The sequence below is a fragment of the Nyctereutes procyonoides genome, unplaced genomic scaffold (assembly GCF_905146905.1).
Source record: "Nyctereutes procyonoides isolate TBG_1078 unplaced genomic scaffold, NYPRO_anot_genome, whole genome shotgun sequence".
NCBI classification, from domain to species: domain Eukaryota; kingdom Metazoa; phylum Chordata; class Mammalia; order Carnivora; family Canidae; genus Nyctereutes; species Nyctereutes procyonoides.
In genome coordinates this window covers 60,327,735-60,341,465 of record NW_026575046.1, presented here as the reverse complement: position 1 = coordinate 60,341,465, position 13,731 = coordinate 60,327,735, and the positions used below count along the sequence as shown (strand labels likewise).

The 13,731-nt window shown below is 52.4% G+C and overlaps 1 protein-coding gene across 1 annotated transcript in view; it reads right to left on the bottom strand.

The window, feature by feature from the left end:
- Positions 1–1,274: 1,274 nt before the first annotated feature.
- POLR3A (RNA polymerase III subunit A) overlaps positions 1,275–13,731 on the bottom strand; it is a 51,949-nt gene continuing 39,492 nt past the window's right edge. The window contains 10 exon segments of the mRNA XM_055325136.1: positions 1,275–5,981; positions 7,670–7,802; positions 9,078–9,209; positions 9,315–9,479; positions 9,958–10,122; positions 11,387–11,479; positions 11,646–11,739; positions 12,443–12,613; positions 13,191–13,273; positions 13,362–13,448. Of these exon segments, the coding sequence (XP_055181111.1) occupies positions 5,833–5,981; positions 7,670–7,802; positions 9,078–9,209; positions 9,315–9,479; positions 9,958–10,122; positions 11,387–11,479; positions 11,646–11,739; positions 12,443–12,613; positions 13,191–13,273; positions 13,362–13,448 (1,272 nt within the window). The 3' untranslated portion in view covers positions 1,275–5,832.

Below are 13,731 nucleotides of genomic sequence, written 5' to 3'. Positions count from 1 at the left end.
CGTCAAGCATGTAAAATATCTTTTTGATAATTCTTATACTGATTACATGCTGAGATCACATTTCAGATGTGTTGAGTTAAATAAAACATTGTTAACATTAAGTTTACCATTTTTAAAAAAAAATGTGTGCATGCCAGAAAATTTAAAAGGACGCACATTTGTGCTGGACGGGGCTGTGCCTCGATGAAGTCCACAGGGTAAGGAGCCATGGACATTTTGTCCACACTTCATACCCGGCGCCTGGTGGTTGGTGAGCAAGAATCAGGGTTATCGGACGCGTGTTTGACAGTTACACTCTCCATCAGCCCAGAAGCATTCGGCACAGCCTGCTACAGGAATGCGTAATTTAAATGTCAGTTTATTAAATAACAAAAAAACCAAGCCAAAAATAGATAAAAACAAACAAGAACACAACCACCAAGCCAAAACAAAAAGTCTCAGGCCTAAAATTTGCCAGAAAGGGAAAAAAGTGGGAATGAAGGGGTCAGGGTCTCAGCCTTTCTTCTGAGGGGCTGGGGTGGGGGGTAGATATTCAGACCTTTGTCAGTCAAAACAAGGAATTAACAAAAAGAAACCCCAGGGCTTCCAGGTGGCTCAGTGGTTGAGCATCTGCCTTCAGCTCAGGGCGTGACCCCGGGGTCCTGGGATGGAGTCCTGCTTGGGGCTTCTAGCTTCCCTGATGGGAAGCCCATGGTGGAGGCCTCGGGGAGCTCTCCCGCTGGGCAGCAGGGGGGGGGGCAGGCCGGGCCCAGAGCCGGCCCAGGGGAGGCTGGGAGCAACGTGCCCGCCTCGAGGCACCCACACAGGACTCGATCCCAGGACCCCGGGATCACCTCTCTTAGGCAGAGAAAGTCTCGGACATTTCTGGCCGTGTGGGCAGGAGGCCCTGTGGTCACCTCATCCCAGTAGGTCATCCTCGCCGCCGCACACCCGGTTTGTGCAGCTGAAGGGCCGCCGGCTCGGCTACCTGGGGACGCGGTGCTTGAGCGCTTGGAGGCCGAAGGCGGCTTCGCCACCGTCGGGCTGGGCGATTCCCCCAGGACGACGACATCAGGCTCAGCGCGCATGGCCGGGAAACACCTGTCCTCGAGTGGGGTCTGTTGCTGGAGGTGACCCTTATGACCAGGTTATTTTTTTTATTTTTTAAATAAATTTATTTTTTATTGGTGTTCAATTTGTCAACATACAGAATAACACCCAGTGCTCATCCCATCAAGCGCCTCCCTCAGTGCCCGTCACCCAGACACCCCCACCCCCCGCCCACCTCCCTTCCACCACCCCTAGTTCGTTTCCCAGAGTTAGAAGTCTTCCATGTTCTGTACAACCAGGTTCTTAAGAGTCTTTACGGACAACTTTTAAATGGTAACCTCTCTTATTTTTTTAAAGACTGAGAGACAGCGCGGAGATGGGGAGGGGCAGGGGGAGGAGCAGACTCCCTGCGGAGCGGGGAACCCGCTGGCTGCGAGGCTGGATCCCGGGGCTCGAGGATCACAGCCTGAGGCAAGGCAGATGCCAGACTGACCGAGCCACCCAAGTGCTACATAATCTCTTTTATGTATGTATGTATTGGCTTTTAAAGATTTTATGTATTTATTCATGAGGAACACAGAGAGAGGCAGAGACACAGGCAGAGGGAGAAGCAGGCTCCCTGTGGGGGGCCCGACGTGGAACTCCATCCCAGGACCCCAGGTTCACAACCTGAGCCGAAGACAGACACTCAACTGCTGAGCCACCCAGGCACCTGTTACCTCTCTTTTAAAGAGAAAAAAGGCCCAGCCATGGGATGGACACCTTATTATTTAATAAACGCATATAAGTAAATACACCAATATCCACCTCTATAAAGACGCTGAGCCACCTTGGTCTTACTACCCACAGCTTACAAGGTCACATTTACTTTATGGCTCAAATTAAAACGTTCAGGACCTCTGCCACACGACTGCCAACCGTCAGTCAGTCCCTTTCCCTAGCCTTTTCTCCCTGCTCTTTTAGTACCCAGAACACAGCAGGCCCGTATTAGCTGAATGAGCTGAAGAACAGGTAAGCAAGGCACCGGATGCTACTAGCTGGGTGGCACTTCTATCGCAGGCTTAGGAGACACTGCACTGTGTCCCACTGAGTTTGCATCAGCTACACAGCAGGGGTGGGGCGGGCACTCACTGTTGACCCTCCAGCGCCCAACAGGCCGGCTGGTGGCAGGGGACATTATTTTAGCAGTCAGAGCCCATACGTACGCCAGCCGCCCTGTTTCACAACCCACAAGGATGAACTGCTACCCCTATATATAAAGTAAGTTCTCTTTTCAGTTTTCCTATAAAAAAGGCAGAGTTCTGTCAAGTGGCAGCAAAAACTCAAGAAAAATCATTATATGGTTTCAGATTCAATCAGGCATAAGCCAATGTGAATACACATGGATAAACCCTGAAACAAACACAGTGCCATGATCTGACTCCAACACAGACACCGAGAGACTCCAGAACGTCTCCCCCTCCAAAGTGAACAAGCAGGGGCTGTAACTGTGTCAATTGCTATTTTAATCTCCTTGTACACAAAGATGTAGAAAAGGCAAAGCACTGGAGAGATCACTGGTCAGAAATACAAATTTGCTAATGGATGAGACAATTTATATGTATTTTTCTTATTTCTTCCCCCAACAGGCCCAGAGTGAAGTCCCAACCTGTACTGAGCTTACTCTGGAGACACTGCTCTCTGTGTCTCGTGTGTCAGTTCTGGGTTTGCACAAAGCCCGATGCCAGGGGCGCCTGGGCAGCTCAGTCAGTTAAGTGTCTGCCTTTGGGTCAGGTCATCATCCTGGGGTCCTGGGATCGAGCCTGGCGTTGGGCTCCCTGCTTCCTCCTCCTCTGCTCTTCCCCACTGCTCATGCTTTACTCTCAAAATAAATAATATATTTTTAAAATATTTTATTATTTATTCATGGAACACAGAGAGAGACAGAGGAGACACAGGCAAAGGAAGAAGCAGGCTCCCCGTAGGGAGCCCGACATGGGACTCGATCCCAGGTCTCCAGGATCAGGCCCTGGGCTGAAGGTGGCGCTAAACCGCTGAGCAACCTGGGCTGCCCACAAAATAAATATTAAAAAAACTAAAAAAAAAAAGCCCAATTCCAGGGCAGATTATCCCACTGGGGGGCATTTTATTAAAAGAATTTATTTATTTATTCATGAGAGACACAGAGAGAGGAGCAGAGACACAGGCAGAGGAAGAAGCAGGCTCCATGCACAGGGAGCCCAACGCGGGACTCGATCCTGGGTCTCCAGGACCAGGCCCTGGGCTGAAGGCAGCACTAAACTGCTGAGCCACCCGGGCTGGCCTGGGGCGGGGGCGCGGCGGGCATTTTAATACCCTCCGACGGCACACACAGTAAGGTCTACCAGCCAAAGCTGCCCCCACAATGGTCCCAGCAGGGCTGCCAGCACTACGAGGACCCTTCCAGCAGGACACCTGGTCACAGGCTGGGTGGTGCGCTCCTTCACATGACCCTTCTGTTCCCAGAATGCCACCCGCTGATCTACACGTGCCCCGTGCCTGCACGCTGCACAATCACACCACCTCACCTGGGCTCGCTCAAGCAGGATGAGGCTCCTGGCGGGACCATCTTTATTACTCTCAGCAGCGCACACCAGCTCTCCTCCCCACTTCCAATATGTGTCACACAGAAGAAGGTGGGCGCTGGTGCTCCCCCCTGTCGGAGCCCACCCTCACACGGCTCTCGTGTGTGTTCTAGCAGTTACTTCCCCGGCATGTTTTCAGGATGGCAGCTATGACATTCTGGTCCTCGGCAGGTTGTAGGAGAAAAGTGAGGCCCGTGGTGAGGTTCCAGGTGGCAACCCTGAAGAGGTCTGTTAACAGGCTTAACCTTGGTTGCAAACCAGGCTAGCTCAGTTCAAATATACTGGGTGGCGGCGGTGGTGGTGTAACGTGAAAAATGACACTTTTTCACCCTAAGAGAAGTTTTTAAGTCAACCTCATGTATGCAGGGAGATCACAGGACCAAACTAACTTTAATAGAATTTTAAACCAGAGAATGGCCAAAGACTGAGGTCAGGAATTCTGAATTCAGAATCACAGCAGTAAGGGAGAGAAAGTGTTCATTCTAACACAGACCCCAGGGCCAACGGTTACACGAATCTTAGCAGCTGTAACTCAGAACTTTGGAAATCAGCTAGAGAACGTCGGAAGAATCAAACGGTGGTTCTATGCACTACAACTTGAGTGCCTCCCTACTCCCCCCAGCACCCACATCCTCCTCTTTATCAGCCAAACCATCTTCTCCCTCGACAATAAACTCACATCTCTTCATTTGGGGCTGATGTTTCTCCCAGGGGCTGGACTGGGTGAGAGAAATCAGTGATGTCATTTCAGAAGTAGCACTTCTCAGGTGCATGGAGCCAGAAAGTAGGGTCAAAACCCCACTTTCACTATAATCTCATTCCCAACTAAAAAGCCTTGGTTCTCCAGGGCTCCCTGGTGAAGAGGAAAGAGCCAGAGCGGTGGGACTTGGCCCTGGGTCGGGAAGGGAGGGGCAGGCTTCAGGGAACATTCTCCAAAGGGAGTACAGGGGGCAGCCACACCAGTTCTCCATGACCCAGGCCCAATCTTACAGAGCAAATTCAGTACAAAGAATCACAATCTCCAGCAGCACACCCCTTCCTTCCACTCTCTAGGATGAGCTATGCACATCTCCTTCCTCTGATGCACAGAGCCCCATCACATGCCCTGTGGGTCATCCTGGGATACCTGCTGGCTCTCCTCCTAGCCTGATAGGTGCTTTCGACTGTTATAGGAGAGCTACTCTTTCAGGAGCCTGGTATTCCCCAGCGGGCACACTGCCAGCTTCAGGGGACTCTCCATCCTGTGGGCCTCCTCCCTTCCTGTCCTGATGGCCCTTTCAACCCTTACAACTGGTGGCTGGCTGCCTGTGTGCTGGAAGGCCCCACCCCACCACTGCCCCCAGGGCACTTTTTAGGCCACAGTTCAGCACCTGCAGATACCTCAGGGGCGTGTGGTCACCACCCAGGCAGTGCAGGGGCCTGGACCAGCCTCACCCATCACCTCCACGCACACTGCCAGTCCCCTGCCGCGAGCTCCAAACTCCAGCAAGGCTTCTATCGGCCAGGAAGAATGGGACCCCTCTTGTCACAAGACAGGGTCCCCCACGTGGAGGTCAGAGGTAGACAGAAAACAACGGGGTGGCCAGACGTGTCTGCAAAAGATGTTTCAGAGCAGCTTGGGCTCGTGACGGTTTCAGCTCGGTTACAAATCCTAGGCGGTAGCATCTGCTTAACCAGTTTTTCCAGTGATACTTCAATGCTGGCTTTCTTGGTTTCTATAGCTTCTTGCTTTCAAAGTAAAGCCAAAATAATAACAACTCCAAATTCTTCAAAATGAACAAATAAATAACAGTGACAATATTTACATGAGTAGGCTGCGTTTAGAGATTCTAACCTGACTGAGGAACAGAAAAACCAAGGATATGCCCTGGTATTGGGGCTTACAGCTGGCTCTGGGTCATGGTGTGATCCTCCTGAAAGCAGACGGTTGGAAGGGTGAGGTGAGAATGAGTAAAGATGCCTGGCCGGGGCCTCCTTATAGGGCTAGGATTTCAAACAGACAAACCTCAGTCCTCCCAACCAGGCCCTGTGGTGTGATCAGGGGCCTGGGTGAGCTGCTCTTGAGGACACGGAGGCCTCCTCTGACTGCCAGCACAATGGGGATGTCAGGCCTTGTCGTGGGGAGCACAAGATGTCAGTCTCGGCCTCTTTCCAGACGGGACAAGCTGCCGAGGTCAGGAATGGTCTCCTCTTCCCTGGACTATGTGACAAGAGGGATGTGGAATTCATTTGTGTCGAAGATCAGGGGTCTCCTGGGAGGGCTTGGGTCCCTGTCAGCCTTGTGCAGCAGCTTGAAGAGCCCAGTTCCAATGTTCATGGGGATCCCCATGATGATGCACTCAGACACCCCTGAAACCAACCAAGCAGGGTATTAGATGGCTTTTCAACACACGGGGGGCTCCCTGCCCAGCAGCTTCCTCTCGGTCTGAGCACAGCTGCTCTGTAGGCTCGCCTTCAAGAGCACTAAACGCAGCCAGCAAGGACACCAAGTGATGCTCAGGAAGCCCTAACTTCACTACCCAATGTTTCCTTAGTTTAGGGCCCAGAAGAGAAGCAAACAGGCTGACTAGTAGAGGCCAATCCCCCCCTTGGAAACAGCAGTAGAAACTTGTTCCCTGTGCTCAGGGGTCAAGGCTGGGTCAGGCTTAACAGCACGCCTGTGCCTTGGAAACCCACAGCCCTGAGGGAAGGCAAGGCCCCTGCACAGAGACCGGAGTATGGTGATGAGGAAGATTGTTTCTCCCAACTCCACTCCAGCTTTGGATCAGACTTACGGCTCCCAATAAGCAAGAGCTTGCCTATTACGTTCTGGGCTTTGTGCATCAGGAGACCAGAGACAAAGCACCAAGCTAAAGACCAACACCTACCGAGGGCTGACACGGAGTTAACAACACTGTAAAGGACGAGAAGATTTCTGAGTGGGGGTGACCGTGCCAGGCCCCCAGGGAGCTCAGTGGTGGACACAGGGGGCAGTGGCTGGGGCTGCGGGGCTGGCTGTTGGTCCCACTGTCAAGGACACTCACTCTTACTTTTGCCTTGTCCTGTTATCCTGTTCTAATCTGTTCCCTTTTCTTTCCTCTGACCCTCATTATCTTAAAAGTGGCAGACCAATTTCTCTTTCCCTCTATTTGCAACCTGTGTCCCTTCTGGAAGGATAGTTAATCTTAGAACCTTAGAACAAAGTGGAGGTTCGTGCCCTGACGGGGGCTCCACCTGACCACCGCCTGCTGGTCAAGTCCATGTAAGACTTGGGGAGGAGGCAGGAAATGGCCGCTAGGAAGCGGAGCTCTGGTGGTGGGGATGGCGATCAGGCTGGGAATCCCTACTGGGGACTGATGAGAATGTGACCTGGGATGGGCTGCTGAGCACCCCATGGACCCCCACCTCAGGCCCACAGGGTCTTGCAATGAGAAAGGGTAGGACAGTGGGCATTCAGCTTGGGACCCAAGGAAGAGCTGGCCAGGCAGCGGCACCACTCGTCTCCCAGGCCGGTGTCCCAGATGTGCTGTGTGCTGTGGGGAGGAGGCCGGTGTGGGGCGAAACTCATCCACAAGCCAGCCAGTCCTGTGTTCTACTCGTGCAAGGGTTTAAACCTGTCCCTTACAGATGTGCAGAGGTAAGTGTATGCACGGTGCTGGGCCCGGCGGCTCTTTCTTGGGGGTCACAGCAGCAGGGGCACTGGATGCTGTCCCTCTGCTGTCAGAGGGACACCACACAGCAGGGGCAGGATCCGAGCGGCTGTCAACTCCAAGGTCCAGAAACACTCCTTGATGCCCAGGGGTGATCTTTTCTTTGTGGCCCCAAAGCTGCCTGTACTGACAGAGAAGCCTCCTCACGGAGGAGGGGGTGCAGGGAGCCACAGCCAGGCTCTGGAGGGAAAAGATCACTTGCTTCCAATCCCATCATCTGTGACTTTATTCCTAAAATATAAGAGCTGTGCCTACTCAGTGTCCTCACCTCCTGGGAAACCCTAGCCACGGTCTCAGCTGTGAAACACAAAGGCCTTGTAGTGAAGCTCCAAGAAACACGCAACCTACCACACACGGAGTCCTTCTGCCCAAAGTAGGCAGCATCGAAGAGATGGTCAGCCGTCTTCTCAAAGGAGGCCAGCATGAGCACGCTCTCCTTCATCTTGGCCAGGCCGAACCTCGTAATGCCCAGGACTTCACCCTGCATCGGGGAGGGAGGAGTCAGGGGGGGTACTCACACTCCCCAGAGGCCCAGAGGTATGCACACCCCCTGAAGCCCCTCCACAGAATAAGCGCAGATGGGCGAAGCAGCTGTTCAAGTCAGCCTCAGGTCTGGAGAGGACCCCAACAGCGGCCTATCCCCCTGGGACAGCGGCTCCAGGGAGCCTCACACTCCCAGCCACATGCTGGCAGAAGGAAGAGTCACAAAATCAGAGCTAGAATAAAGAACCTAAGTTTTAAAAAAGAGAATACTTCTGCAGATGTTTATTACTGCTCCAAGAACCCCACACTCAAATAATTTAAAAGCCTCAGAGTAGGGAAAGAGTTAAGTAAATGTAGGTGCTTTCTTTCAAGCAAACGCTGCACCATCATTTAAAAAAGTATACCTATGGGACGCCTGGGTGGCTCAGCAGTTGAGTGTGGGGACTTTGGCTCAGGGCGTGATCCCGGGGTTCTGGGATTGAGTCCCACATTGGGCTCCCCGCAGGGAGCCTGCTTCTCCCTCTGCCTCTCTCATGAATAAATAAAATCTTTTAAAAACAAAAACACCAAAACAAAAGAAAAAGTATTCTTATAAAAACCACGTGACACAGGAAATAGTCATAATGTTAAACGAAACAGGATAAAACCCGCATGCCCACTACTCATTGTCGCTGCGTCACATGATACATGTGAAAAGACTAAGACCAGAAAGCCAGACTTAAAAGTGCCAGGCTTTACTACAGGGCAGAGGAAACGGGTCACTGCCCCACCCGGTTCTGATCCGTCCATCCTCAGGTACAGGTGCCTATGGGGCGGCCTCGTGAAAACCTTACGGCACTACTACGGGGAATGGATTCGTTTCGTGGGAAAAGAGAACGAGCAGCCTCACTTCCCAGCTAGCTTCCCCTTCAGATCACGGTAACTTATCCTTCACCTGGAAATGGCTACAGAAGCGTGACGAATGGGTTCAATAGGAAATACACACCTAGGTTTGCCATGGACCTCCCTGGGCTTTTGGCAATGGCCAGATTGCCTCTAGGATGACATTTCTAATAAGGACAAAAATAATATCCCACCTCCTGCCATGAGGTTACAAGTGTCATACTGGAATGTCACCAGAAACCCGGCCCAACCCGACCACATGCTGGGTGGTCAAAAATCAAAGTTTTTGAGCGATGGTGACATCCTATGCCATTTTAGTGGTGGTTATCACAGCTGTATGTGCTCCAGGCAGGTGGGAGACGGCCCAGCACGCTGCACCCTCCCCACGAACCTTGTAGGTCATCAGGTCAGACAGCAGCATCACATGCCTCCTGTCAATGCTCATGCCGTGGTTGACCATTGTGTACTGGATTTCGTTGATGATAGTTGTCCGGGCAGCTTCGATGCCCAAAGTTTTCTCCACCTACAGAGAGCCAGGGTGAGTAGAAGCAGCCTCTTCCAGCTTGTCGCCCCAAGTCCTATGTCCTCCTCTGCCCAATCGCGACGTGACCCTGGCCATGAGCTGTACCTCATAGGTATTATTGGAGGTGGTGCGGGTGCCCTTCACACCGTGGGTGGCCATGACGGCCCGCAGGTTATCACCCTCCACCAGGAGTTTGTACTTCTCCTTTCCGCTCTGCTCGTCGATGTGGATGACAGCTCTGGAAACCTCTGGGATGCCCTGCACCACCACCTGGACTTGGAGACAGAGGAATCTCAAGGCCCTGCAGGGCCCACAGCCCCACCACCATGGTAGCCTCAGAAACCACACGGGCTGTGAGAACTGGGAATGTCATGCCTGGGTTGTCACCTTAACCATCCTGCTTCTCAGTGGGGTTTATCAGGAACAAACCAAACCTAAATAAGTGTCCATGTGCCATTAGGGATTAGGGAGAAAGCACAACATCAGGGGACTGTGACACATTCGACCTCAGTTTTCCAACAGAACGGACAAGAATCTAACAGGCAGAGTTGGTGCGTCAGGGCGAAGATGGGAAAAACCCGACTGATTCCAGAGGGATGTGGCAAAACAGAAGTCCCCGTAGTGACATAGTCCTTAGGCCACCTGACACCTGGGTATTCAGTGGGGCGAGAGGTAAACGCAGCCTTTCCCTCTACAAACCTCCAGGCAGTAGGCTGGGTGGGGCTCCAAGAGGGGACTTTGGTCTCACCTTGGGGAGATCCTCTTTCAGGAACTGCAGCACGTAGTACATGGAGCTCTTGCTGTTCTCTCTGGGGGTGACACACACCACAGCCTCGCCGTGAACAGCCACATCGCCAGGCTTCACACGGAGCTTGGACATGCAGATGGAATACCGCACCGTCTCAGCGTTCACCTGCAAGGTGGCCAGACATGGGCCACGTGCCCAGGACATTACTGACAGGTACAAAGGCTTTGATTCCAGTGTTTCTTGGCCTTTTTCCATCATTGCCCCCTGACAAGCCTCATTTTTTCCCCCTAATCTCATTCCTCACCATAAAAATTTAATACGAAGATATTTTGTGTATTTGCTTATGTACCGCATATGTACACCTACCTCACTTACAAACAGAAGAGATATTCTTCACAACCTCCCCTTACCCCAACGATCTGCCCCCACTGAAAATGCATGTTCCATGCATAGCTACACATGCAGGGGCCGAGGCCGTTCCAGGAGGCGGGGAGGCTGGAGAGCAGGACAATTTAAAGTGTAAGCGAAGCCTCCTCTTTACCTGACCTCACCGCCAACTGCTCATATGCCACGTTCCTTGATACAACCTGGTCCTTCTGGTACAAGAGCCACAAGGCAGGCGGCCAGAGCTGGGCTACAGAAGCCCCCAACCTGGAGACCTGGCCGCTCAATTCTAGACTCACAGCCTATGGGCAACACAAGCTTGGTACTTGAGGGAATGGGCTGAGACACAATGTGGCCAGGATGGGTGTCAACTGCCTGAGAGGAAGAGGAAGATGCCAGGAAGTTACTCAGTTTGCATCCTTGCCTCAGCTAGTCTGTGACAACGGCTGACAATCTTTGAATCTTTACCTGTCTGTGAATACCAGTAATACTAAGCCAGACTAGTCCACCTGGCCAACAACATTCATGCTGGGCGCTCACAGATGAGCAAGACACAGGCGGCCCTATGCTCCTGCCAGACCCTCTAATGTTGTGTCACAGCAAACGGGTATCACGGCCTCACAAAACTACAACAAATTTCCTGTGTGTCTTTATTTATTTTATTTTAAAATTTTATTTATTTGAGAAAGAGAAAGCAGAAGCAGGGGGAGGAACAGAGGAAGAGGGAGAAGCAGACTTCCCACTGAGCAGGGAGCCCAATGCAGGACTCGATCCCAGAACCCTGGGATCACGGCCTGAGCTGAAGGCAGCCACTTAGACTGAGCCACCCAGGTGCCCCTCCTTGTGTCTTTAGATGGGAGTGTGTATGTCAGGGTCAGGTTCAGAAAGAGAATGGGAAGCGACGACAGACCCTTATAAAACAGAAACCCAGTGAAGCCTCTGCAATGCTTCTCATGCCCCACTTAGCTCCTGCCCCAGGTTATCAGTGACCATCTTGGGACTCAGAGAGGATGATCTCCTGCCCACATTTAATTACATGACTCACTTCTAGTCTCAGAAGTCTGATCCGTTCCAGGGAGAGCTTGACGAGGATAAAGCAATCATCTGGAAGAAATACTTCTTCAATATACTCCGAAATCTGTCATGTCAAAAGATCAGAATATTACACAGTTGCTCTCGCCTTTCCAAAGAGCACAGGCTACATGGCCGTGCTGCCCGGTAAGCCCTCCACAGCCGGCGTGTACGAGCGTGTGCCTGACAGCTGCTGCTCCAATGTTCGTGTCACCAAGAGGATTTCTCCTTACCTCTCCCAAGAGGGTTTTCTCAATTCTGCCCTTCACGAGGCGGGCGTAGTCTGCGTCGTCATCCTTATCCAGCTGTGCCGTGATGATTGGAGTGCTGAGAAAGGACAGGGGCAGTGCTTATAGCCCCGAGCCTGCTGGGAGGCCACTGCTGGGGGAAGTCCAGGCACTACTGGAATCCGAATGCGCATAGCGACTGCCATTCCCAGCACACGTACTGGGGGCTTCGCACACACTCTTAGCCAGACTATATTTAGAACTCATGAAGCAACCCACTCATCAGTGAAGGAGACGACTTTCACCCTGGATCCCTACAGTTGCTGCTCTAGATCCAAGCACCATGTTCCTTCATTGAACGCTATATGTAATCACTCTGGCAGATTCAGATCACAGGTGGTTCACAATTAGGTCACAGAATGCACTGTAATGTATTTTTATCTTTTCTAGTCTCAGATGACCTACAAACCCTACCACAAAATCACTAGGGAGTCACAGACTATGGCCAAATGACAGACTCTCCAGTCAGGCTTCGGCTGGGAATGATAACATCTGAAGTTTAAATCTATGCAGACGTATTGATATGGCCTTTCCAGTTTTTATGTTTCTTTCATGTTACCTGTAGCCATAAAGAACCACTGCCTCACTTCTGACGGTACCCAGTTTTGACTTCTCTTTAAAACCCCAGATCTGTTTAAGGCGAGCATGCCACCAGAGTTTAGAGGACTGCCCAGCAGAGTACGCGTCGTAAGAGAAACCCACGACAGGCGGCACAGGAACAAAAGGGAGATGGAGACGGGCACCTGATGGCCTTGGAAGCATTGATGATCTCTTTGATCCGGGGCACGCCCAGGGTGATGTTCATGGAGGCCACGCCTGCAAAGTGGAAAGTCTTCAGGGTCATCTGGGTGCCCGGCTCGCCAATGCTCTGGGCACACAGCGCGCCCACCGCAGAACCTGGCTCCATCTGCGCCCTAGAAGGTAAGCATACAGAAGAATAGTTCTGCAAGACTGTCGGGAAGAGGCTGCTGGTTCTCTCCTTGCCAAAAAAAAAAAAAACCGCAGGTGTCATCAGAGTCAAGAGGGAATACGCTCTGAGGCAGGCTGTGCTTGTGACAGGAAGAACCTGGCACAGAACAGCCAGAGGTGCAAACGGGGGGGGGGGGGGGGCGCGGGCCACGGGGCGCAATAGTCGACGGGTCCAACAACAAACACTGATGCGCTACTTGTGGTCTGGGCTTAAACATCGACTGCCTGGAGACGCTCCAGAGCTCTGCTAACAAATGTTGCTGACGGAGCAGCCGGCACTGGCCAAATATACTGGTGGTTACTCCATGAGGGGAGGAAACTCAGAAGTGTCCTCGCACTTGTTTCCACATCCCGGAGCCTCCAGCCTGCCTCCCCACTGGAGCCCTAAGCAGAGGTGAAAGACCCTGCTTAAATGCTGGCAGTGGCTGGCGGTGCTGGGGCAGGACTGAACTCCAGTGGGGAAGGGGAAGGACAGGAGCCCCCTGAGACCGCCTGGCAGTCTAAGAAAATTGGCATCTGTACCTCATGTACTTGTCCCTGCAGGTCTCCAGGAACTTTTCGATTTGGGTGGGGGTGATCCGGTCCAACTGGTACAACACACGGGGCTGGAGGGACAGAAACCAAGTGCAGAGTCAGGCCGAGGTATCTGAGCCCAGGAGGGCACCTGAGCCGGTCGGGGAAGACAAGCGTTACCTCTGTTGTGCCATTGTCATTGATGCCGTATTTATCTCTGGTCTTCTTGATCTTCTCAGAAATGCCCTTAACGAAATTTTTTATTTCCTGCAAGATTACACAGCAAACATCAGTTGTGTATTTCTTGGGGGTGTGGGTGGCTGTTTGTTTCACAAACTTTGGGAATGTGGTGAGCCTGCCAGTTTTGAGATGGCTGGTGACAGCCCTGCCCGTTCCGTGTGGCCCCCTGCACAGCCAGCAGGAGTGCCGCCAGGAGCCCGACACAGCCGCTTTCTCCACTGCTCTCTGAGCACCCCTGACACCCGCATTCACCCAGCTCGGAACAGCTGCAACTGTACACTTACAAACCTGCCGTCTAAACGGGCTTACC